Source organism: Rhipicephalus microplus, chromosome X, assembly GCF_043290135.1.
Source record: "Rhipicephalus microplus isolate Deutch F79 chromosome X, USDA_Rmic, whole genome shotgun sequence".
Lineage (NCBI taxonomy): Eukaryota > Metazoa > Arthropoda > Arachnida > Ixodida > Ixodidae > Rhipicephalus > Rhipicephalus microplus.
The window spans coordinates 271774734-271801595 of record NC_134710.1 but is presented as its reverse complement, the minus strand read 5'-3'; the positions used below and the strand labels follow the sequence as shown (position 1 = coordinate 271801595).

The following is a 26862-nucleotide window of genomic DNA, read 5'->3' as shown; positions in this document are numbered from 1 at the left end:
TTTCACAAAACTAATTAATCATTGTTCTGGATCTAAAACCTGTGCCTAAAGCAAATTTAATCAAAAATAGTGAATGGTGAGTCAGCAAGTCAATGGTTTTACTCTTGTTATATTACTTCATATGTGATATGCTTCTTTGAAGGGGCCCTGCAACTCTTACAGCATTATCAGAAAACACTGCTAATCGGTGGTCCAGGCTTCTGAGAACACGTGAGCTAAATATGAAAGTGCAGCACACAGCCTGAAAATCACTATAAATTTTCAGTCAGCTGAAAATTGCTTTCTTTTCTCTCGACAAATGATACTACAAGCTCAAAAATTGCTTGTCACAGTATCGGCCATTGGCTTATTTTAGCATGACGCGACTGATCGTCACTGAAGTCGCCGCTGGAAGCAGCGGCTTGTCTGCATGTGAGTGCATGCTTGTGCGCAATTACACTGAAAAAGCCGCGTGTTCGGAGGGAAAAAAAAGTTAAGTGCTCATGGTCACGAAGCATGCATGATGTATCTTTCCCGTGCCATTTCTCCTTTTTAGCTTCCAGCAATTTCTTCGGGACAAGAGAAGACAGAATTTAATTGCAGCATGCGACAAATCTTTGTAACTCCTTTCTTATTTGATGGGTTCAAAAACTTTTTGCGGCATTCAACTCACGAGGCAATAAGCTCTTTTACTGAATCCATTGCATGGTTAATTGAAAAAGTGTTGCAGGGCCCCTTTAAGCTGTTAAAATTTTATTTCTGCCAGCTCTGTAACCAGAAATACATGAATAAAATAACCCAAGGACCTAATTATGTCTTGGTTTTGGGAGGATAAATTCTAACAATTATTATTATTATTACAACCAAAGGACTCCCTGCAAGAGTTTAAAAAAAAAACTAGACTGCAGCATGATTATCCTAGTGGTGCTACTAATCATGAAGTGTCACGGCGTAGGATATATGTATAAAAAAAATTTCCATTTTGTATAAAACTGTAGCGTAATACAGGTTTAATTTAATTAAGGTCAATGCAAAAAGTGTACGTTTGAAAGCCTACTTTGCACTTCAAAGCTGGAGAAGGCTATTGCGCGGGCACATTTATTGGCCATCAGTCAAGATTCAAGTTCGAATTTTATCTTGATTAAAGGGCTGCTAAGCACTCAGTTTAAGAGTGAATTTTCTCTATCTGTCAATCTACGCATCACAATCGTAGGTGTCTTGTTTATCGCTGAGCTTATTGACTGTAATCAGTTCAGTCCTGTTTGTGTAGCAGTGAGCATTCATTGTTTTATTAGAACCAAATTGATGGGAGCAAAAAAAAAAAAAATCCTGGAAACGTTAGACTTCATTGACATCTTCGTGCAATTATGTAATGAACTGCCTGTTTCAAAGGCAGCACACTACTTCTGAAAAGCACTCAATGGGCGCTTGTCAGTTGTAAGGCTCATGCAATGGAACTTTTTGTTCTCCCACAACACCTTACACCTTTTCACGAAGGAAGAGAACATTGCTCCAATTTCTGGAAAGGTCCACAGATGGGACACTAGGAATACTATTTATAAAGGTGGTACTTAGCCCTTTTGAGATATTGTTTGAGTAAATTAGTAGTATGACTGTCAAAAAGGAGTGGCTTGTATTATCTGCTTTAATTTGCTTTTGGCAATATTATTTCATTCATCAAATCGTTGTACATCGTGCAGGAGCAGCATTCAACCAGACCATCTATGATCTGTTCGGTGACCGCCAAATTGAGGACCTGTGGCTGCCGTACTTCACTGTCACAACAGACATTACCAGCAGCTGCATGCGCATCCATCGGCATGGTAAGCAAAAGGCTGTCCATTTTATATTTCGTGTTCAGGAGAATTGCTGAAGACTCGTTCAAAGGATTTCTGTATCCTTAGCCGAAGAGCTTGCTGGAATGCCAAATTGTATTTAATTTCTCCCAACATCCACAAAACTTAGCTGCAGCATTAAAGGGACACTAAAGACAAAAAAAAAGTTCCTCTTATTTATTAATTACTATTTTATAATACCAAAAACAGCATGTTTGTTGCAAAAAGATGCTTGGTAAGCGAGAAATCTTGCAAATAGAAAATGAGGTTAGTGATGCCACTTTGTAATACCCGCATCATAAACCATGATGTCATGAATTTTAAAATGTCTACTAGGATCTCGGTAGTTCTTAATAAGTTAAAATGTGGTAGGTTATCTTTCAAAGGCGCCAGCAATTTAAAATCTGTGACCTCACCATCGAAGATTTCAGTGGAGAATATAAAAGTGAAACTTATCAGCACGATTTTCACATTTCCTAATAAACCTAAGGCAGTGAAAGAAATGACAGTAGAGTTTCCAGAGCATAAATTATCTACCTAAACTAATTTATTGTTTCACTTTAGTGTCCCTTTAACAGATGACTGTTTACATCAGCCTTCACCACTTGCATTAACATTGTTTACAGTGAAACCTCAATTATGCATAGCATCATAAAAAAATTTATAATCCAGAAGTCACTTATACAGCAATAATACAAGTATGGTGGCTGGCACTGGGCAACAGTGATGCTAAGAAAAACTTCTGAATGTAATTGATCATATTTATATAATTGGCAGACGATATTTTCTTTACTGTTTGTACAGGCAAGACTTTTTAACTATTACCCCTTTGTTAAATAAAGGGGTGCTACTTACCCTTATATCTTACTCACTTTAATATACTATGTGTGTAATGGTTTCCAGAGTAGTTGATATCTTATCAAAGCTTTGAGTTTATTCACCTGTGGTAGTCTCTTTTTCTCCTTTGCCACCTATAACAGCATGTGGCCAGTGTTGGCAATAAGAGTGGCTTTTGGACATGCGAGCCAGAGACAGAGCACCTCTGAATAGCTTCCCAAGGTCTAAGAACAGACAAACGGAATCATTGCAAAAAGTGAGCTGATGTTCTGAGAAGAGCAGTTTTGTGGGAGAACAGTAAGCGACACATCTCATTGTTTAAAGTGTGCAGTGGCATTCAGCATGCACTGGCTGTCGCTGATCATATTGTGGCAGTGGTGCTTTGTTTGCTCTGCATATACACGAAGTGCCTAAATGCTTTATTTCATGTGCTGTCTTTTGTAAAAGATTGACATTCTAGCAAGCACATATATGCACCAGCATGATATCATACTTTGCGATTGGCACTGAGATTTTGTGCACAGTTGTGTTTCATGGGTTGTAATGCTGCTTATGACAGTGCACAAAGTGAACTTTTATCATGTGTCACAGTTGGGATAATTACTCAGACGCTTGTGATATGCAGTGGAAACAAGTCTTCCTAAATATATATAGACTACTTTGCCTAAGACATATGGGTGCCACCATCTTGGGCTGTTAAGCAGATGTTTTCTTGTTTTTGCATACAATAAACTCCCTTTAAGATGAACTCTGTTAATACAAACAACACGGGAGTGTTTGTTTAGTTTCCCATAGACTCAATGCAAAAAAAAAAAAAATCTTTTTAAGGCAAATCGTGTAACAGGCCTCTTCTGTTAAGACGAACAACTCTCCCAGCGACTAACAGCGACTGCATTCTGTGCAACAAACATTATACTCTTGATGGAGCATTCAGGCAAACAAGAAAAGCAATATAAAAAAACAAATAACTTCCTGTTACAAAGACCCAAATAAATATAAAGCAAATTGCGACATGGAGAGAGAAAGCGAGATAAGGGGAAAAGAGAGGTCAGCACATAAAAGTGGTATCTCTCTCACCTTTAGCCTGTTGGTGGAGAAAGCGCTGGCTTTATCAGCAAGGGAAGCAACAAAAAGTGTTCATCTTTTCATATTCTCCTCGCGTTCGCCAGTTTGCCAACAGGATTACAGTAGACAACAGAAGAACACAAGAGCTTAGCTTGAGGGAAAAACACAAATGAAGGAGGGATGAAAAAAGCCATATTAAAGTGAAAATTGGAACAAAGCTTTTGTGTACATTACCATCACATGAAACTGAAACCACATATGCGACACTAGCAATCACATTAGAGGAGTCGGATGCATTGTCATCACTGTCACACAATGGTGCCTGAGCGCATGCTGTGGTCAGTTTGCGTTGTTTTGCATAGGGCCTGTGCGCGTCATATCTGTTCCCAGTGAAATGCAGCAAATTCGGATGCGCCATTTTCGTTATGAAAGTGCACGACAAAGGAAGGTCATTTGCACACTATAGCTGCATCATGTCTTTTTTGTGTGCCCGAGGCTTGTGATCGTGAGTAGCGTAAATTGGGATCTTCAGCTGCATGTCGTTAAGGAAAAATTAAGTTACTGAAAATTAGAAAATATCCAAACCTCAAAAAAAAAAAGCTTGCAGACTTTTATAAGCAGCTTGGCATATATTGGGCTTTGTCAAGGTAGTGGTTTGCGATGGAGATGTATTCAAAAGTGGTAGCAAAGCCAGTAAAACAGCCTCTCAGAAGGTGAACAGCCAGAAAAATGAATTTTCTAATCTTTGGAGAAAAATTGTGCTTGTCTCTGCTTTTTTATCTTATTATAATTGTCAAAGTAGGGTCATGCTTCAGTTTTATTGTCAAAGTGTGGTAGCAATTTATTCATGAGCATTTTTATTGTGGGCCCGTCGCAGTGATCTAGTGGCTAAGTTAATCAGCTGCTGACCAGCAGGTCACGGAATCGAATCCCGGCTCTGGTGGCTGCATTTTTGGTGGAGGCGAAAATGCTGTAGGTTCGTGTGCTCAGATCTATCTGGGTGCACGTTAAAGAACCCCAGGTAGTCGAAATTTCCGGAGCCCTCCACTACGACATCTGTCATAAATATATTGTCACGTAGCCAGGAACGACGCAGAGTTCTTGGGGAAACTAGTTTTTTATTAGAGCGAACCTGTGCTCTGAAACGAATGCCAAAGAAAGATAAATCCAGGTGGTGAAGGAACGGCCCACCGCGAAACGCTCTCCCTATCAAAATGAGATAGTCCGAGGGAGGAGGAAAACATGCACTTCGCTTGCGGCACAGTATGGGTGCGGCCCACAACAGATAGCACGATCGGGCGCAGCCAGATGTTCGCCACGAAACACAGACGAGAAGGCATAGTTCGCGGCATTGCCCCCCGCGAAAAAAAGAGCATCGGCCCGATGCTACTAATAAAAAAAAAGTAGTCAAGAAAAAGTCAGTCATCTGGCGTAGTAAGGCTTAAGCCTAACCACGTGGACAATTTCGGGCCGCGTGCGTCGTCGTGACATGCCATGGTCGCTGTCGGGGACAACCTCGTAGCTGAGTGGGCCTACACGTCGCTGAATTTTATAGGGCCCGAAATACCGACGCAGGAGCTTCTCACTGAGTCCGCGACGTCGAATAGGGGTCCAAACCCACACAAGATCACCTGGGTCATAATCGGCGTCGCGGCGTCGGAGGTTGTAGCGTCCGGCATCCACGAGGTGTTTGTCTGTTATGCGCACTCGAGCAAGCTGGCGGGCTTCTTCCGCGCGTTGTAGGTACCTTTGGACGTCGGTGTTGAGGTCATCATCTTCTACGTGTGGAAGCATGGCGTCGAGCATTGTCGTCGGCTGTCGCCCATAGACAAGCTCAAATGGGGGCAATTTAGTAGTTTCTTGGATAGCTGTGTTGTACGCGAACGTGACGAAAGGGAGTACGTCATCCCACGTCTTATGTTCAACGTCGACGTACATAGACAGCATATCCGCGATCGTTTTATTCAGGCGTTCGGTAAGCCCGTTGGTCTGGGGGTGATACGCCGTGGTCTTCCGGTGATCCGTGTGGCTGTAGTGCAAGACCCGTTGCATAAGCTCTGCAGTGAATGCCGTTCCGCGGTCCGTGATCAGTATTCCAGGGGCTCCATGTCGCAGCACCACTTGGTGGATGAAAAATTTGGCGACTTCTTCTGCAGTTCCCCTTGGGAGCGCGGCGGTCTCTGCGTAGCGCGTCAAGTAGTCCGTGGCTACTACAATCCACTTGTTCCCGGCCCGTGACGTGGGGAACGGTCCGAGAAGATCCATGCCAATCTGTTGGAAGGCCCTCGATGGTACTGCAACCGGCTGTAGGAAGCCGGCGGGTCTGGTCGGCGGCGTTTTTCGGCGCTGGCAGTCGCGGCAGCTCCTGACGTAGTGGGTGACGTTGGACGTGAGACGCGGCCAGTAGTATTTTGCCTTTATCTTTCCCAGCGTGCGGGCCGTGCCGAGGTGCCCCGATGTCGGGTCGTCGTGACACGCTGCCAAGATTTCGTCACGGAGACCAGCGGGGATGACGAGAAGGTACTTTGTTCTCGTTGTAGGGTCAAAGTTCTTCTTCACGAGCACCGAACTTTTCAAAGCGAAGGTGGTGTAGTTGCGCTTAAAAACCCTTGGCACTGCGGCGTTGTGTCCTTCGAGATGTTCGATTAGGGCGCGCAGCTCGGGATCGGCACGTTGTTGAGTGGCAAGGTCACTGTCTGTCACAATACCAAAAAACGGGACGTCATCCTCGGGGTCCTGTGGCGGCTCCTCGACGGGAGCCCGTGATAGGCAGTCGGCGTCCGAATGTTTCCTGCCGGATTTGTAAACGATGGAGACGTCGTATTCCTGCAGGCGCAGGTTCCATCGCCCAAGGCGGCCTGAAGGGTCCTTCAAGTTTGCGAGCCAGCACAGCGCATGGTGGTCGGTTACTACCTTAAACGGCCTGCCGTAGACGTATGGACGAAACTTTGAAATGGCCCATATTATCGCAAGGCACTCTTTTTCAGAGGCCGAATAGTTCCTTTCTTCTTTGGAAAGGCCACGGCTGGCATAAGCGATTACTTTTTCACAGCCGTTCTGTTTTTGTACAAGGACAGCGCCCAAGCCTACGTCACTTGCGTCTGTGTGCATTTCTGTCTCTGCAGAATCGTTGAAATGTGCAAGCACAGGTGGCCGCTGTAAGCGATTTTGCAGTTCACCGAACGCGTTCTGCTGTGCTTCCTCCCAGCGAAACTGAACACTGTCTTTCGTCAGGCGCGTGAGCGGTTCGGCGATTTTAGCGAAATTTTGCACAAAGCGTCTGTAGTACGCGCAAAGACCGAGGAATCGTCGCACGTCTTTCTTGTCTTTCGGCCTCGGGAAACTTGCTATGGCTGACGTTTTTGCGGGATCAGGTAGGACACCCGCGGCGTTGACGATGTGGCCCAAAAACTTCAGTTGGTCGTATGCGAAATGGCACTTCTCAGATTTCAGCGTTAATCCCGACGCACGAATGGCTTCGAGCACAGACTCTAGCCTCGCCAGGTGTTCGTCGAAATTCCGCGCAAATACGACGACGTCGTCAAGGTAAACGAGGCAGGTGTGCCATTTCAGGCCGGCTAGTACGGTGTCCATGACTCTTTGGAATGTGGCCGGTGCCGTGCATAGCCCAAAAGGCATTACCTTGAACTCGTATAGTCCATCCGGCGTTATAAATGCTGTCTTCTCACGGTCCCTTTCGTCGACTTCGATTTGCCAATATCCGGTTGTCAGATCCATATGAGAGAAGTACTTGGCATGGCAAAGATGGTCGAGGGCGTCGTCGATTCGAGGGAGTGGATATACGTCTTTTTTCGTGATTTTGTTCAGTCGCCGGTAGTCGACGCAGAACCTTAGAGTGCCATCTTTTTTCTTGACGAGCACAACTGGGGCAGCCCAAGGACTTTTGGATGGTTGTATCACATCGGCGGCGAGCATGTCGTCAACTTGGCTCCGAATAACTTCGCGCTCGTGGGCAGAAACACGGTAAGGCGACTGCCGCAATGGTCGGGCGTCCTCTTCGGTGATTATGCGGTGCTTTGCAAGGGGTGTCTGACGTAGCGTCGAAGTCGACGAGAAACACTCGCTGTAGTGGCGTAACAGAGCGCGTATCTGTTCTCGTTTTTCTTGCGGTAGCGCCGGATTCACGTCGAAGAGATGAGCAGACTTGATGTCATCCGATTGGCGTTCAAGGTTGGCGACGGCAATCACGTCCCTTTCCTCCGGAATTTCTTCGAGCAACGCGATGGAAGTGCCCTTGTTGAGGTGCTGATATTCTTCAGTGAAATTCGTGACTAGAACGTGCGACTTTCCCTCGACCAACCGTATAATACTTCTTGCGACGGAGACACCGCGGTCCAAAAGTAAACTGTGGTCGTTCTCCACGATGGCGTCCGTGTCCGGAGTGGTGCCCTGAGAGTAAACGGCGATCATCAGGCTTGCACGGGGAGGCAGGGTGACGTGGTCATCGGCAATCCTCAAAGCGGTATGCTGTTTCGCACTTCCTTTTGTTGTAGCGCTGCGATCAGCCGAGAAACTGATCGACTTGGCTTGAAAATCAATAATAGCACCATTCTCAGTCAAGAAGTCCATGCCTAGAATCACATCGCGGGAGCAGCAGGGCAATATGACGAAGGCAGCAGGGTAAGTGGTGCCATTTATGGTGACGCGTGACGTACAAGTTCCACAAGGCGTGACGAGGTGGCCTCCCGCAGTACGTATGTGTGGACCGTCCCAGCTAGTGGCAACTTTCCTCAGTTTCGATGCAAATGGGCCGCTCATCACTGAATAGTCGGCACCCGTGTCGATTAGTGCAACTACGTCGAGGCCGTCAATGCACAGTTGTATATCAGAAGTGGTCACTCTCGAGTTTCGGGTTCGTCTGGGCGTCCTCTCACGGCTTGTTCGCGTTGATGGTCGGTGTACAGGCGTCGTCGTCGTCGTCTTGGTAACTGCGGACTTGGTTGCATCGGGTAGCGGCGGCGCCATGTGGCTGTCGTCGTGCTGGGGAATCATGTCGGGGACACAACGGAGCGTCGGGCTGTGGGCGCATCGTGCATCTTCGTCCATTGCGCGTCGGTGCGTCGCTGGAGGGTTTTTACTTTGCGGCCGTGGTGCAACTTCACCTCCCGAAGCTGCAGCTCTTAGTTTCCCCTTCCTGGGCTGGGGGACCTTCCGCGTGTGGAGTTAGAGTGGCTACTGCGGCTTGTTGATCCGTAGGGGTGGGGCGACGGTGACCGGCTGAAGCGAGCTGGTTCCTGGCTAGTGCGAGAGAGGTACTCGTTGATCTCCCTCGGTCGTTGGCCGGGTACGGGGCGTGGTGCGTCGACTGAGAAACCTGGCAAGCCGAGTTGTCTGTAGGGGCAGCGACGATAGACATGGCCGGCTTCTCCGCAGTGGTAACACAGCGGACGACGGTCGGGGGCTCGCCATACATCGGTCTTCCTTGGCGTCGGAGGTTGAGCCGTAGGTAGTCGGGCGGGCGACGAGTAGTGGCGTCGCGGCGACTCTTGGCGACGAGTTACCAGCGGGCGACTGGTGCCAATTGCAGCGGCGTAGGACATCGCCTGTAGCTCGCGTGGTGCTTCCGGAAGCGTAAAGGTGCCCAGTGCTTGTTGCACCTCCTCACGGATGACGTCGCTTAAGGAAGCCACTTGTGGTTGCGGCACCGCTGGAAAAAGTTTCCGCAACTCCTCCCTTACTACGGCGCGAATTGTCTCACGTAGTGTATCCGTCGGGATACGTGTCCCGTCCACGCAGTTCGAACTGCCCACGTCGACAAACTGGCGGTTACTCTGCCTAGCGCGCATGTCGAGGGCCTTCTCAATTGTGCTAGCCTCAACGACGAATTCGGCGACGGTTTTGGGGGGATTCCGGATAAGCCCAGCAAACAGTTCTTCCTTCACACTGCGCATTAACAGCCGTAACTTTTTTTCTTCGGACATTTCCGGATCAGCTCGCTTGAAGAGCCTTTTCATTTCTTCAACAAAGACAACAACCCCTTCGTTAGGGTGTTGCATGCGCGTCTGCAGCATGGCCTCGGCCCGCTCCTTCCGCACAACTGTGGTGAATGTCATCAAAAACTTCCTCTTGAATTCCTGCCACGATCCAAGTGTGCTCTCGTGATTTTCAAACCACGTTTGAGCTGAGTCGGCAAGGTAGAAGAACACGTGCCTCAGCGTCTCTTCGTCGTCCCAGCGGTTAAAGAGCCTGACCCGTTCAACTTGCTCCAACCAGTCTTCGGGATCCTCCGAAGGAGACCCGTGGAATGGTGGCGGCTCCTTGGGTTGCTGGAGGACTACAGGGGGGTTTGCAGGGTTCGTCATAGTAGCAGCGTTGTTCATGGTGGTGGTCACGACGTCTTCTTTCTTTACGTTTTCCGGAAGCAGTCCAAACTCCGGCTGAAGTCCGAGCTGTCGGCGGCTGGCGCGAGTTGGACTTGCCCGACGACCTGTCAGGGGTTCAGGGTTCATGTACCCGGCACCTCCACCAGATGTCACGTAGCCAGGAACGACGCAGAGTTCTTGGGGAAACTAGTTTTTTATTAGAGCGAACCTGTGCTCTGAAACGAATGCCAAAGAAAGATAAATCCAGGTGGTGAAGGAACGGCCCACCGCGAAACGCTCTCCCTATCAAAATGAGATAGTCCGAGGGAGGAGGAAAACATGCACTTCGCTTGCGGCACAGTATGGGTGCGGCCCACAACAGATAGCACGATCGGGCGCAGCCAGATGTTCGCCACGAAACACAGACGAGAAGGCATAGTTCGCGGCAATATGATGAATTTGGGATGTTAAACCCTACATATCAATCAGCATATTTATTGCGAAGTCATGAAATTGACTATTTGTTAGATTAGTGTAAATACTCTACTTTATGGCATAGTTTTGACCAAACTGAGTCAAATAAATTCTTTTTCTTGTTCCTTTCCTCTTCATTGTAAGTGCACTTCATGCAGTGTTTTCAAGCAGCATATTTGGGCATGGTTGGCATGTTAGTATTTGTTTTTTGGGGGAGGAACTACTGATAAGAGGAACTCCTGATAAGATAAACAAATGATCATGGCCCCTTAGAGTTCTTAAAAGGAGTTTACTGTAGTTTAAAGGTGAGTATGCTGCTTGATTTTCAGACTTTGACATTCCACTTTTTCTTATTGGGCTGCAAGTTCACTGAATGGTGCTGCACACTAACTAGCAAATGGCAGTTTAAATATCTTGTAAATTTTCACGACTGCGTGGTTACTTAGTTTTTTCGGCCTCTCGGTGCTCTGTCTAATCTTCTGCTAAAGTTTCCATGTATTGTGGTGTAAACCTTTGTCCTGATATAGCAATATTAGTAAAGGTAGAGCTGTAACATTCATTGCTATTGCAATGGTGTAGAAGATGCATGTTGTAATGCTAACGTTATGTGCCTGCAGCAAGTTTACATTATGTGTTTTAATAATCCTGTGAGGCTGTGTAATTGAATTAGCTCTATTTTTTTCTTTTTATTTTGTGGCAACACCCTTAAACTAATCTAGATAAAGGCTCTCGCACCTTTTCTTGAAATTCAATGATACTAGAGCTCTTTTATGTGTGCAGTTGGGCATGCACTGTAAATTGGGATGTCTCTTATAAAACTCACATTTAGTGATGTAATTAAGTCTTAAACAAGCCTTTTATAGCTTTTCTATCCGATTTTCATCATATATAAATGTTTTCTCGTACTTTAATATTGCTTTGATAACAGGTTATAACACATTTGAAGTTAGAGGTCAGTTCACTCATTCTCAGTTGCACTAATTTCAGCGAGAAATGGAGGCCACATACATTGCCCACTTGCAGTTTGAGTTTGAGTCATCAGTCAATCCAATTATATAGGCTCTAACCTTAAACCATGGTAACCTAACCATGCTAACCTTAATCCCAATAGGTCAGGGCACTCGCAAGGCGCGATCGACCACATAAAGTTAAGCTATGCGCTCATCGGTCCGCTGACCGCAACAGATATGTATCGGCGGAACGACCCAACTTCAAGAAAAAATTGCGTTGCCGAAGCCATGAACGCTTCGCAGGAAATCTCAACTGGAGCTGCAAGCGCATACTGCGTTTTCCGCGTACGAACACAGTCGACGTCCTCCGAATGCCGGCGTTGCCGGCGACCACGTTGGTCATCATAGCAACGGCACATAAGAACATTTTTCTGTCTTCAAGTTGCATTAGTTGTGTCGTCCCGGCGATAGATATCCGATGCTGTCGCCGGACCGATGGGCGTGCGTCGTTACTTTATCTGGTAGAATGCGCCTTGTAAGCGAGCCAAGATGTTGTGCCCTAAACCTTACCGTCATTGTAAAAAAAGGGGGGGGGGGGGGAGGGGGTATAGTAGTCTTCAAAAGCTTATTGGCCTTCTTCTGACTCGTGCAGAACGCTGCTTAAACCACCTTCGCTGCAATACATCGGTTATCTGTGGAAAAGTGTAATATGATTTGGAAGGGGCTGTTAGCACAACTCACGGGACAGCAAATTTCGTTCAATTGCTCATGTGTGTATACCACCTCACATTTGTGAGCACTAGTATGATCACTGACGTCATAGAAAAGTTACTGGCAATCATTTGGAGCCGTATATGACAGTTCTGCCACCCTAAAAACAAAAAACAAGAAACTGTGCAATATTTGTTTTTTTTTTTTGCCACCCCTACTCCTCAGTTTCACAAATCCCTTTAATTTCAAAGTTGCCAGCTTAGCAGATCTACATTTTAGTTCACGGATTCTGTCAAAGGATTTGACAGACACGGCAAGTGCCAATGTGGACTTTATCATTGTTTGCACAGTGGGGTAGATCTTAGTTTTATTGAAACAGCAGTGCTCATGTTTACTCTGCATGATTTAGTTGTTGAATGGCTTGAACCTACTTTTTTTTATGTAAGCCTTCTTTGCTCCAAATTAGGTCTTTTGAGATAAAAAATAGATGTTTTTTTTTCCGTAACCTGCCCCAAATTTGCATTTTAGTGCTCCAAAAGTAAGATTCTGCTGCTCCAAAAATCGCTCTAAATCCTATTTCAGCTGTTGCACCCCTGATCTCAAAAGTACCGGGTACGTTGTGTTAAATATAGCTTTGTGGCAGAAAGATACTAACATGCCTTGGTTAAGTTATATTTCAAACAAAACTGCATTTTTTTCAGCCTGTTTGCAAGGGTTTACTTTTATTTAGTGTTATGTGATGCATCTGTGTTTAGACCAGGTAACATGGATATGTAACATGCGAGCAGTAGTTAGGACAACGCACATCGCATGGTAGATGTCACTTGGCAAATGTCAACTCTAATCTTGATATAGTCTCACAAACTACTTGAAAAAATAATTATAAAACTTCATTTTAAACATTTATGGCTGCCGTTGTAAAGGGGTATGGTTGTAATTTCATTCACTTCAATTCACCACTTTGTACAAGTAGACTCTTTTTGTTACAACAGCATACTTGTACATGAGTGTATGTGGTATCTTGGTTGTGTGTCATGGCATGTAGCAATGTGCATGTTCTCCAGCTCTCACTTTGTGTCTGTGCACATGCATGCATGGCAGGATTGACAAATGCACAAGAACGCCATGGTGTAAGATGTAGCGGCATTTGTTCAGCTTTTGTATCATATGCATGCTACTTCTTCATTGAAGCCTTCGTCCTGTGCTTGTGGCATAGCGTTCATTAATAACATCTCGATTGAACGCACTTACACACCAGTCAGTTGCCTTTCAGTTATGTTTACAGTTCATTTTTGGCTGTTTGTGTGCTTGTGATCATTTTTATTACTGTTATTTTCTACTATTTAACAAATTTTGCACAGGCACTGCAATATGCCATAGTTTTACTGGTCTGACTTTTCTTATCGCAGCGATGCATACATGGCGGCAAACTGCAAACATGTTATATTTTTATGCTCATTTGTACCTAGGCCTGCCTTGTGTGCTCATGTTTGTGCCTTAAATGTCTGTACAAAAAAACTGTGCTGTGTATGTTGGTGTGTTTTTGGCCACAGTTCACGACAAAGACTTTCCTTGTTTTTTTTTATATATATCAGGCACAAAAGTGCCACTTTTGGCATATGGCATAGAATGCAATGTGTAGCATGATGACTGTTTTTAGATGTTGTAGTGCGGTGCTGATATCTGATTTTGCCATTACTCTCAGCTGAGCTGTCATAGTCTCTTCTGCTTGTTTGGGTGGCAGGGTAAATAGTTTCTCAACCCCTGCTGCTAACAAAATCTCCTTCATATTGCTAATTTTCTTTGCTTGTTTTATTGTGCTTTATTAAAAGGTTATCCATCGAAAGCACACAGTTGAGTGTTGTTGCAGTCGTTGAGTAAGAAAATGGTTCTCATTTCTTGTTCCCCATTTATCTACAAGATGGCTTTGATGGGGTATCCACCAAGTACAGCTATGCATGCTAAGTTTTCAAGAAGGCTCGAACTAACTTTGCAAACATGTTTTCAACGAAATGAGAGGTTATATGAAGTGAATATGGCATGGATGTATCCCAGGTACAGTGAACATATCAGCACACATTGCACTGAGTAACCATGCTAAAAATTTTGTGCCTCTTTAATTTAATGACATGGTTTTCACGTAAAAAATTCTATAAACCACTGGAACAAAAGACACACTCATCTAATTTTCTAAGATGCCATGATCAGTATTGATTACATATATGGTGTAGAGCTTTCAATATTCCATGCACTTGTTGTGTGAGGTTTTTTATCATGACAAAGCAGTATAAACCCTTAACCAATTAACTCACCAAATACAGTAGACTCTTAGTAAACGTAAATCTGGTAAATGGAACTTCTGCCTAAATGAAACAACTGCTTTCAACACTATTCGTTTCCTAGTGGTATTTTCTGATGAATAACATCAGAAAAAGAAATCCTGTTAACTGGAACATACGCCATCTTTGGCAGGTCATTTCGGAATGCTCTATAGTGCTCTCATGGGAGAGAGAGAGGCTGAAGAAAGGAAAAGATGCAACCTCTCTTTCTCTCTATCAAGAAAGCGTTCTGAAACGACCAGTCAAAGATGGCAATATTTTCATGGTTCCTTAAGGTTCCGTTTAATGAGTCTACTGTATTGCATTTACTGTTTGGCCCATGATTAGTACATTTGCTACTAATTATTTTTGCACTGGTAGGCACTGTCAAAATATCTACCATCCCATTGGTTGTTTAGTGTTCTAGAGTAATAAATTCTAAATAAATACAAATTAAATGTATTATTCTCTAACCAAAGTAAATTTTTTCTGAACCTGTAGTGAAATGATAGGATATATTGCAGCGTGAAAGAAAAAGGCCCGAAACATTCAAGCATGTTAAGAGCTGTCATTGAGTCAGATTAGTTTTCAGAGCAGTGACAATGCTCAAGTCCTAACTAATGTCATTATTGAAGAGAATGTACAAAACCTTGTCATCCTACAGTCTGTGCCAACCATGTCTTGTTGACATTCTTTATTCATATGTCAAATGCACTTTAGCATTTAACCTCTACTATAGTGTACTACATTTTTTAACACTTTACAACATGTAGTACGAATTTCATAATCTACAAATAGGTAAACCAGCTATGTCTTCCACAGCTTTGATAATACAGTCGAGCCAACATATAACGGCCCCACTTAAAACGAACTTTCGCTTAAAACGAACTATATCCGCATGACCGTGAAAATGTACATTGGTTCAATGGCACAAAATCGCACTTGTAACGAACGTCTCAGAGTGCCGCTGATCGGTTACAGCGAACGGAGTCAGCGGTCTGCCAACTTCCCGGGAAACCAATTTCGACCACCGATTAGGCATCGGCGAGGTGCCCATACATTTTTATTGTTAAACGCCGACCCTGCCTCCTCGCCCCTCTAGTTGCCACTATCCTCGACCGCTTTTGTTACCCATCCCTCCGTCCTTTGTCTCCCCACTATTCTGAGCATTCCGCATCGCCAGACAAGGCCGTGTTTTCACACTGCCACCGATCTTTCGAAGACCGGTCGGCCATCTACCCAGTTTCTGATCGCTGGTACTGTCGTTGACGTCGCCGGCCTGAATTGACCAGACCATTTGCCAACATTGTCAGCCACCGACTGTATCCGATAGTCTTCGTCTAGTGCACGCGTGTATGCTACCCCACCGACTCTGATAATTTCCGATTCGTTTCGTGTTTAGGACTTGTTCTCGCTCACTTTGTACTCAACTCGGCATGCCTTTCGCACGCGTGTGGAAGCGCGTAAACGGCTGTTAATTTGCGTGAACGAATCGCGAAATATCGAAGTTCGTGAGGCCATGCAAATCCACCGGCGCAACAAAACTATATTTTGACCATGGCCGCTGATTCTTCTAACACCGCCGTGCGCACTGATTCAGGCGGCCATGCACTCTTTCCAAGTTTTTCTAGGTGCGAGTTTTACGGACCTTTCAAGCAACCTACCCAACCTGCCTCCTTCCCGTGTGTTTTCGTTTTCAAGGTCGCCCTCCCGCCGCATCCTCCCTTCTCTTTATTGCAACTCCTTGCCCTTCTCTCGCAAGTCTGCTCTCCTCTCGTGATCACAACCCCTTTGCCCGTCTCCACCGCTCCGCGACGCCCGCCACGCTGGCTCGAATCAGTTTCGTTTTCTGACTGGAAACGGGCCCAGAGCTGTTCCACGCGTTCTGGCATGTGTGTTGCGTGTGCGCGTCTTGCTCGCTCTTGGTGTGCGTGTGTGGTCATGATGACCGACGGGAGGACTAGCACGCTTTTTTTTTCCTGCCGCTCAACAAAACGTCCGAAGTGTGACCGCTTGGCTTGAGCGTAATCCATGGGTTAGGTGCCGCGTTGCGGAGCGCTTGTTCATAGCGGTTGACCACCTGGCAGCCAACTTGCCGCTTCGGACGTCCGGTATTCAGCTGTGGAGATGGTGAATATTTCATGGGAGGCGGTGACGGCTACATGTGCGCGAAACTGTTTTCGCGAGGCCGACTTTTTAGACGACGGGCCCGATGCCGAGCCTGAAGCTTCCGAACAGGACCACTGCGGCGGCGATTCGTGGCAGCGCGTCATCGACTTCGACCTGGGAGAGCGGTTGGGACGTCTGTTGCGATGGTTTAATTACGGCCAATGACAATGCCGGCACTGCGGAACCGTGCACGGATCGGGGCATTGTGAATGAAGTACGTGGCGAAAGTGATTTGGAAGAATCGGATTGCGAGAACGACGAAACTTTGGAGTCAGTGCCTCATGCAGCTTATGCTATGGGCCTCGGCGAACGAGCTCCCTGCCGTTTTAAATGAACTCGAGACCACCCTTATCGCTTCTGCTATTCGAAACACGTGCATCAGGGGCTTTTTGGGGCATAAAAAGTTTGTGTTTTCACTTCCAACTTTTTTTAAAAGCTGTGTTTCATTTACTACGAACTTCGGGATACAGCGAACGGATGCTGCGTCACGCTCAGGTTTGTTAAAGTGGGCTCAACTGTATGGCCCTGCTGTGGTCAGCGAATCATTATATGTCCACTCAATCTGTCTAGGTTTTACTGTTTGTATTTTCATATTTTATGTTATGTTTTATAACGCTAGCCTACAGTCCAGTGCAGAAAAAAAAAAATGCTGTAACTTTAGCTTATGACTACATTTACTTCATGATCACCTTTTCGAATATTGCCTGGTACTTCAGCCTAACCCTTCAATTCATGTCTATGAAGCGTGCTGGGGCCATAGTTCAACTGAACTGCATGTACTTCAAGCCACAAACTCTGGTGATCAGATTTCATTCTGGCATGACAGCACATGGCAGTCAACCTGGTGCACCTCTTGCTTGCACAGAGTACAGCATTTTGTGGGGATTGCATGCTAAAGTGGAATGCCCACCAACGTTTCATCACAGTACTTTATTACATAAACATATGGGTCAAAGCTTGTTGGAGATGGAAACTGCCACATTGTGTGAATTACTAGCAGTATCAAGTAAGTCCTGATAAATTTGCTACATTTAATTCATCACGGAAAACAGTCTGCACGAATTGTCGGCGATTTTTTCTGCATAGACAAACATCTGTACACCTTAGTTATAAAACATACCCTAGGTTAATCTATGTACAATCTAACTACAATGGAAGCTCGGTGATAGGATCACATATCGTACAAATTTCGGGATTATACAAATTTTTCTGTAGTCCCGGCCAAGGCCCGTTAACCTGTAGTGTAATGGAGTGCAGTTGTTGTAAACAAACTTTCACGCAGAGATGTTTGATACGAAAGTAAACTACCATGCAGCTACAAACAGGTGCTGCCCATGCTGTCATGAAGGACAAAGTAATTTCGCGTGGACACTGGAACCCAAGCGCAGGTATGCACACCTGCCAACAATCCAATTAGCATGGGGACTCCAGAGTTTCGAGAAGAGCTCCCGGTTCTGCTAGCACTATAAGTTCCTCGAAAAAAATCCCCAATACCACTGGGATAAGAAAATAACATCTTGAAAAACATCCCCTAATACCAAGGGGATAAGAAAATACAAACAAAAGCAAGCGGCCTTAAATTGTTTTGGCCTTCACCAATAGTGTGCGAAAAGCTCCTTAGGTCACTTCTGCTGTAGTGCTTCAGTGTCGTGCAAAAAAGCTTACTATAATTTTGAAGGTGATATACACTGTCACTGGTCGCACGCAACACATGGCATTCATTATTTCACACCTATGCATGGTCTATATATTTATGACTACATATTGTTGACAATTAAACACATTATTGTCAATAACTCAAAGTTGTTCATGACGTTGCTGTGGTTCTTGGAAACAAGAAACGAAAATGTGCACCAGCTTTCTTTCATCACATGTTATATTTGCCATGTTTTTTGGTGATAGGAATATTTTTTGTATCACAGAGGTCTCACTGTATTGTATGTGTAGTTTACTCGAAAGATGCCAGCTAGTTAAGCTAGCTACCCAAGTAACCACGGATATCTGGTAGGCATACGACAAGACGTTGCGTTTCAGATATTCCGGACATCCATCAAATGTCCATGAATGTACACTGTACGTCCATCAGATGTACAAAGGTAACAAATTTGTACGTTTGCTCGACATCCGTCTAGGACAGCCAGCACGGACATTGACAGGCCCTTCAAAGAATATGTTATATATATACACACACACACACACACACACACACACACACGCACGCATGCACGCACGCACGCACGCGCGCGCGCACACGCACACGCGCACACGCACACGCACACACACAGTGGACTCCTCTTAAACGGAACTCGTATGGACAAGAAAATTTGTTCCATTTATACGAAGTTTCATTTAAGCAAAGCTCACAAAATGAATGAAATATGACTATGTTTCAAAACCACCAACTGTCGCTGACTGAACAAAAAGAATTTGAAGTATACAACACTACTATAGTTGATTAAAAAGAGAAATGTTGCTAATATTGCTGACTCGGAAAAAAGGAGGTGGTAACAACTTGCTCGGCCTTGTTCAAGCTCTTTCTCACATAGTAGGAGTGCATTGCTGAAAGGCTGGGTAGGAATTCTGTGCCACCATCGTGTTCAAAGTAGCGCTGCAACAGGATGACAGCATCTCTTGCTGCACTGTCAGCCACTGAAATGAGCTCGGGATCACACACCATCTCATGACTACTTGAGCACAGGTCCTCATCTTGAAATTTAGCTATAGGTTCCTCAAGGCTGTCCTCAAGTTCACGATGAGATGTCGATTGCTGCTCGGCGTGAGAGGACAGGCGCAATCGCTGGATTGGCTTGGCTAGACTAGGCTAACTTTGGCATTTGTTTCATAATTGCTAGACTGCCGTGACCACTTTCGAAGTTGATGGATTTCGCTCATTGTAGTTCGAATTAACCGTCGCAAGCGGAAAAAAATGTTCCGATTACTCGAAACTCTTTATCATTAAATATAAAAAAGACCAACCAAATGTGCCTAGATAGTTTCGTTTATGCGGCTTTTCCATTTAACCGAGTTTCGTTTGATGGAAGTCCACTGTATATATATATATATATATATATATATATATAATGTTTGTGTGTATATAGCTAGTGCATATTCAAATTGCAGCCACACAGCCTACTCGGAGGCCTGTCTTTTTACGGCGGGAGCTTTCCTGCTGCAAATTAATTCTAAAAAAAAAAAAAAAAATGGAGTCCAAGCGGGATTTCAAGAATGGAATCTTTATTATGTACATATATCAAGGCTAAGAAGCAAATAACTCATAGTCCGCAGCCACGATTGTGAAAGTGAGTACGTAGTCTTGCAAGATTTCAGTGTTCAATGCCCTTTCACCTTCAAGTGCGATGACTTCTAAGGCAGCAGCAGTTGCTTTCTTACGGGTTCATTAAATTAACTTATTAGTAATAAACCGAACTCGTACCTTTTATGCCAATGTTATTCTAGTAAACGTAATACGAACATACAGACAAGCATAGAAGAAAAACTAATGCGTGTAACACATGCTTTAAAGAAGTGTACAAGCACTGACCACATGCTCATGTTAAATCGGTTAATAGCTAGGAATATGCAAGAAAATGAAGAGCTGGAAACTTGTCACGTATTAGCAGGGCTTATACAAATGATGGACAATAGTTAATGCGTGATAAGAACAGATAAATGATGATACGTGGGGTTTAACGTCTCAAAACTACCATATGATTATGAAAGACACCGTAGTGGGGGGCTCGGGAAATGTTGAGCACCTGGAGAACAAATAAATTTCCAATATGAGATGTAAAGAACAGATATGTAACACGTGGCCTTATCTGTGCCATGTCAGTGAGTGGGGTTGCTGCTGCTTGCCACGATTATCTCCGCCAAAAACACTGGTGAGCTCGTGCCGCGTTCCGGTGTTTCTTGTAGAAGAGCCATCCTTTAGAACTTCACATGTTGCTGTTGATGTTCACACGGGTGCACTTAAAAAAAAATTTGCCTTCGGCCGCTCGAATACCGGCTCAGCGTAGATGAATGCGTGGTTGCTTCGAAAAGGAACAAGGCACTATTTTCAGCAGCCCTTGTGGGAGCATGGCTCAGCATCTTGTAGGGAATGGAAGGAGGGGCGATATAAAATAATATAGGTAGGATATAGGTAAAGAAATAGGACAGGCAAGCGACAGAAAAAGGAGATGGGAAAGTTGGGAGCCGGTCGAAGAAATCCGAGGACGGGGCATGGCATGACGACAGCTTCACGGGGTCAGGACTCAGGAGGTCGCGGAGGGCGAACCAGTCGGCGCATACTCGCTGACATCGGAGATTGCAGGCGGCACAACCGGTCTGCCTGGAATCCTCCGAGCAACTGCCAGCGTAAATATCATACTGCGTGTGACTGGACACGAACACCCTTCTTTCCCATGCTCCTTCCCACTGTGCGCGCCACTGGTCAAGCAAGTTTCGGGACAATAGGCACAATGGCGCGTGTTTTCTCCCAACACATTCAGAGGGGCACGGCTTGCATGACGTGTACGTTCGAGGAATCTGAGCAACTGCGGTGCACCACTTGTTGAAAAGTGTCGAGGCTGCCGCATGAAAGTTTGGCTACATGATGACTGCAATGACGCGCTCAATCTGCATTTTGGTCAGTTCACATGTGATGATAATAACACTAAATACATTCTTTCTTATGACATACGATGTGCATATTGAATCAACCAGATGGTTTTGCCTCGGGAAGCAAAATTATTTGGCATCCTGGGATCAAATGCATGTGCCGAAATTTGAATGAGCCTTTTTAATGAAAGTTTACAAGATTGTCACCTGGGATTCTGCAGGTCTATTTATATTTTCACTACATTCTAAATTTACAATGATTCATGAGCAAATGAACATACCATTGGCATGTCCTTTTATGGATAGCCAGTGAATGTCCGAACTGGATGTTCCGTCGGACATCCAGTTCGGACGTTGGCTGTTCCGTGTGGCTGTATTCTGGATGCCTGAACTGGATGTCTGACCGAACATCCAGTTTGGACGTCCAGTGAACAGCTACACGGGACATGGATTTTCACAATACGTTCATTGGCTACAAATCTTGGATGTCCATACGGCCGGACATATGTATTCATAATAGACAGCCAGTAGATATCCGTGGTTACTTAAATAGTAGCTAGCCCAAATAGTTGGGCATTTTCTAACTAATTGTCTGCTAGTAGTTGCTAGCCTGTAGGAGATGTTACTTAATCTGAATCGCCTCTATAGAAAGTAGAGAACCCGTTATATGACTGCGTGTACTAGTACATGCTAAGGCCCCAGAAGTATGCACAGATGCTTACATTTTATTTTATATAGCACACTTTACACTTAATAATTATCTTCCAGCATAAATTCAGTCTGATCAGAATCGTCATTAAATATATTTAACAGATTTTCAATATACAGGTTTAACTAGCATTTTTTTAAATTGTTTTCACTAGAATTTTCTATGTAAATGCATTATTCCGGCATGTATGAACACACGATTTGCGGACAAAAGTGTGTAAAACAAGAGATTTGCAAAAAAGCTGAATCCTCGCTTAGCCTGAGAAAATGACCTCCAAGTTTCAGCCTGCGATAGCTGTTTGTGAGCAAAACAGCTGCCAATAAAGAGGCCCTGTAACACCTATTGAGCATGGTCAGAAAATGCTGCCGATCAGTAGTCGAGACTCTCTGAGAACAAACATGCGAGTCAAATATCATAGCGCAGCACGCAGCCTGGAACTTGCAATGAATTCGCAGTCTGCCAAATATTGCTTTTTGTTTCTCTTGACAAATGACGCTACATGCTCAAAAGTATTGTGCCAAGTATTGGCCATTGACTGATTTGAGCATGGAACGCTCATTTGTTACTTGGGCAACTGCGAGAGGCCGCAACTTGTTCACTCATGTGCACGCGATCGCACTGAAAAGCTGCGCATTCGAAGAAAAAAAAAGGAGAAAATAAGTGCTCAATGTCAAGAAGCTCTCATAACGTATTTTCTACCCCTTCGTGCCATCCCTCCCTGCTCAGCTTCCAGTGCTTTCGTCCGGACGAGAGAAGAGAAAATGCAATTGCGACATGCAACAAATTGTTGTAACTCCGCCCGTACTGGACGAATTTTTAAAATTTTTCCTGCGGAGAATTCACGAGGCATAAAAATCTTAGTGATTTCATTCCTTGGCTACTTGGAAAAGTGTTGCAGGGCCCCTTTAAATTAGAAGGGTCATGTATTAACAGACCAGAAGTTTGCATTTGCCATCGAGCGCATGTCCAGGAGACTTTTGTCTTGAGAGAGTAAATAAAAAGCCTGAAATGCCTCAGATTATGTGCATGGACCACTTTTGCACTGTCATGTGCAAAATTAGCACAGCCACCACAGCCAGCCAGGCAGGCTAAAGGAAGAGATGTGCGCTCTCCGTGCCCCCCTCCTGTCATTGCTAACCAGTGCTTGCAAATCTCCACCATCCTTCTTGATTTACACTTGCATGTTCTGTCTTGCACACACAATGTACCATTGACTGCTATATACTATAAAATGAAATCGCACTTCCTTTGACCTAAATGGTGCTAAAAAATGCAGAATTTTAGAAATGTAATATCTTGTCAAAATAAAATTAAGATGCTGTAGAACATGCAAGGTGAACTGAGGATTCATGACCTTGCAATCATGGGTACGTTGCTGTGGCAGGGCACAAGTAATCCTAAATGGAGAATGAGTTTATTATGTAGTGTTTGTTTGCCATCTGAAAGCAGTGGCCCATGTGTGCAAGGTGCCCTGATGATGCTCTTTGGAAACAGAGAAGCAGCCCAACGTCAGCAGGGTTCATGCGGGTCTTTAAAATCCTTGAAAACCCTTGGATTTTAAAAGTTTGTTTTCAAGGCATTTAAAGTGCTGGAATTTTTGCAAATCCTTAAAAATTCTTGAATTTACTTTTTGTTTTAATAAACATTGTCCAGGAGTGGAAGTGCTGCGCCAACTGCGCCAATCTGACCTGCTGCGCCAGGCTGCGCATAAGCGGCAACTTCCGTGAGAATTGTCGATTGAAAGTGTAAACTGCCAAATCCAGCCAAATAATATCGTCGACGAAGCAACACTGAGTGTTGGCTACACCAACGACATGACCAAATCCTTATCCAGTGGTGTTCGATCACATTGTAATTAAGTGATTCGTGGGGCTCTCATTGCTGTTATCGCCGTGGCTTCCCCACAAAAGTGGTGGTACCAACACGAGTAACTGTTAATTATTTAGTAACAGAGTGAAACATGGAGGATTTGTACCAGCCAGAAACGCGGCACGATCTTGCACTAAACAGCAGTGCGTGCTTACAAGTGTAGCTGTGCATCTCCTGACGTGTCTTATGGCCACAAATAAATTAATGCAGTACGACGGCAGATCTCGCCCTAAGTACCTACCAGAAAGTCTTTTCTACCTTTTTGCCCAAGTGTGTAAAAGATCATACAGGGCTGGCATTCTCGCACAATTGTTTTATCGCACGCAGTACAGATGCCAAGGAGCATTTTAAAACTACTACAAGGTCCGTCTGGGATACGCTTTGACTGAAATGGCAACAGAACAAACACTATCAGGTTTCTGCGATACATATGTGCGCTTCTTTACCGTGATATGATACTAAGCAACAGCTGACATTTTCATGGAAACACTGAGTGGTCGCATAGACCCGGATCATCTCCTGGTTGCATATAGTGCAGCGCCTATGCTGCTTACTCCATCTCTGCCGGGTGGCTCGCCGCACTGTGCACACGGATTTAGTGTGAATTGCTCGTCCCCACTTCGCTTCAGACCGAGCCCAGATGACCAGAGTAGTGTGTTTAATTAGCGTCGGGATAACAAACTATCGCCAAGCGAAGTGTGCCGCAATTATGTATACTCCATTTCACACATCGGGTGCAACGCTGCAAAGGCCAGCGAGACTCTTTGTAGTAGACATGATCGCGTAAAAAAATAGTTCTATATTCTTACCACCCAGAATCGGGGGCATAGACAAGGGGGACGCACCGAGCTCGTAAGCCCCCCCCCCCCCCCCCCCTCCACTCCTGAAAATTTTTTTCGCCATGGCATAGAGAGCGAAAATTGACCATTTCAAGGGGTTGCCCTCCTCGAAATAAAAGCAGTGCCCCCTCCATTCCCCGCCAAAAAAATTTCTGACTATGTGCCTGCCCAGAATATATTTTTCTTTTTCGTGTCAGGCTTAGTATGAAATGTGTATGCTTTGTATCATACACACATATGCACACACAGGCGCGTGCACATGTGACATGTGCAGGTGGTAAGTCTCTTAAGCTCATTAGTGCTGAATGTTTAGGGAAAACTATTGGAATTTTTTTTGCCAGCAATAATTTTGATTGACGATGATGTTTCACTCTAGAAAGCTGCTTCGAAACTAACTCGAGCTGCTCCAAAACACACCTTTTGGTGCTCCGCTCCAAAACTACCCTTTCACTGTGCCAAATCTGCTCCACAACACATTATTTCTGCTCCCTTAGCTGCTCCAAAGCACTGAAGCCCACTTCCACCCCTGATTGTCAACTCGCACATTTCACAACGCATTATTTGTGATGCCATAAATGTAGCAGGTGGCATATGTAACGTGCCAATCACAAAATAATTGAGAACATCAGTACTTTTTGCATGGAACCAGTACCGTGCATTTCTGTAAACTCTGAAAAGGCAGGAACAGGAGGATGAGAAACAGAAAAAGAAATGTTGCATTGAGGAGGAGGTCAAAATGCTTACAAAAAAGGAAAAGAAGCTAGTAGCCACTGTTAAGGAATTAACTGCTACAGAAGACCCACATGCAGAACAGTCTGAGACAGTTGATGACTAGATGTGCATCATCAAGTGAAACAGCCTTAGCAAGACTGCCAAGACCAAGCAGCAGGAGATAGTGGATATTAATATGAAAAAGCAGAAACATCAACAAAGCATTGCATAATAAATGGTTCTCAGTTTTTTCTATCTTGATAAAAGTTTGCAACTCATGTCATACTGAAAGTGATTACCTGAGCAAGTTTGAGAAACTGATTGAAAATTGTCTAGAAAAAAATTATTATTAGAGCCATGTTCTTCATGTCTGCTCTGGTGATGTCGATGAATTATAGGTACTTCAAGTCTTCATCTTCTCCTGAACATGTGTTAATAAGGTTTCTAACAAAGAATGTGGTCCTTGAAAACCCTTGAATTTTCGGTCATGTGAACCAGCATGAGTTTTGGCCAGTTACGTGCCTTGTACTTGGTATATTTAATTGCTGCAATATAAACTATTGCTGTATTACTTTCATTGCTGCATTAGTAGTTCTCCATTACTAACCGTTAAATAATACAGAGATCATTCCTACTGTATTTTTTTCTTCTGCCTTTTTTTTAAGACCTTCAGATGACATTTTGGCAGCTATTTACACTTTCTCGCAGAGGGCAAAGCACGTATCGAGAAGCCGTGCTCTTATTACTTGCAATAGGGATGTTTTTTCTTTGTTTTTGTGTTAGTTACTATGAGATTCCGCTCAAATCAAGCCTGCGCTTTATAGAGTACAGCTTCCAGAATATTAATATTATTCCAGCCTTCACCCACGTGCAATATTGCCACCTGGCGAACATAGGGTTGGCAGTGGTGAGGCATGCATGGAGCACATTCCTATGCAAGTTTCGTCTAATATGACCACTTCAGGAGGGCACATGTTCAGTTTAACTCTTTATTGCTGGATGTCGTGAATTCACGACATACCAAAAAACTTTGAGCAAGTAAGTCCCGAAGTTCGTTTCACCTTCAATGCTGACTGTCAAGTACTCACAGCGCATTTAGCTTTCAGCATGGAAAATTTAGCGGTGTCTCGTCTAAGGTATTTTAAGCTAGAACCAACTATTTTGGAGCTAATGGCAAAAAGCGCGAAGCACGTGCTACAGCTCTCACTTCCTTGTTTTTTTCTCGCCTTAGTGACGTAAGTTTTATCTATAATTATTTTGTTTGTTTGGTGTGTATGCACTCAAAAGGTGGCACACTACATGATACGTAGTTCTGAAGTGCATTTTTTGCTGCTGCCCCGTCGTTGTGGTCTAGTGGCTAAGGTACTCGGCTGCTGACCCGCAGGTCGCGGGATCGAATCCCGGCTGCGGCGGCTGCATTTCTGATGGAGGCGGAAATGTTGTAGGCCCGTGTGCTTAGATTTGGGTGCAGGTT

General features: G+C 44.6%; 2 protein-coding genes across 5 annotated transcripts in view; one reads left to right on the top strand and one right to left on the bottom strand.

The window, feature by feature from the left end:
- The window catches only part of LOC142776119 (uncharacterized), a 58624-nt gene extending 37061 nt beyond the window's left edge, over positions 1 to 21563 (bottom strand). Inside the window, exon 1 of the mRNA XM_075879139.1 lies at positions 19204 to 21563. Within this exon, the coding sequence (XP_075735254.1) occupies positions 19204 to 19338 (135 nt within the window). The 5' untranslated portion in view covers positions 19339 to 21563. The remainder of the gene's footprint in view (positions 1 to 19203) is intronic.
- Positions 1 to 26862, top strand: part of sws (patatin like phospholipase domain containing sws) — a 275614-nt gene that overhangs the window by 192736 nt on the left and 56016 nt on the right. For all 4 annotated transcript variants that reach the window (XM_037414017.2, XM_075879135.1, XM_075879134.1 and 1 more), the window contains exon 27: positions 1680 to 1802. In XM_037414017.2, coding sequence (XP_037269914.1) covers positions 1680 to 1802 — 123 coding nt within the window. The remainder of the gene's footprint in view (positions 1 to 1679; positions 1803 to 26862) is intronic.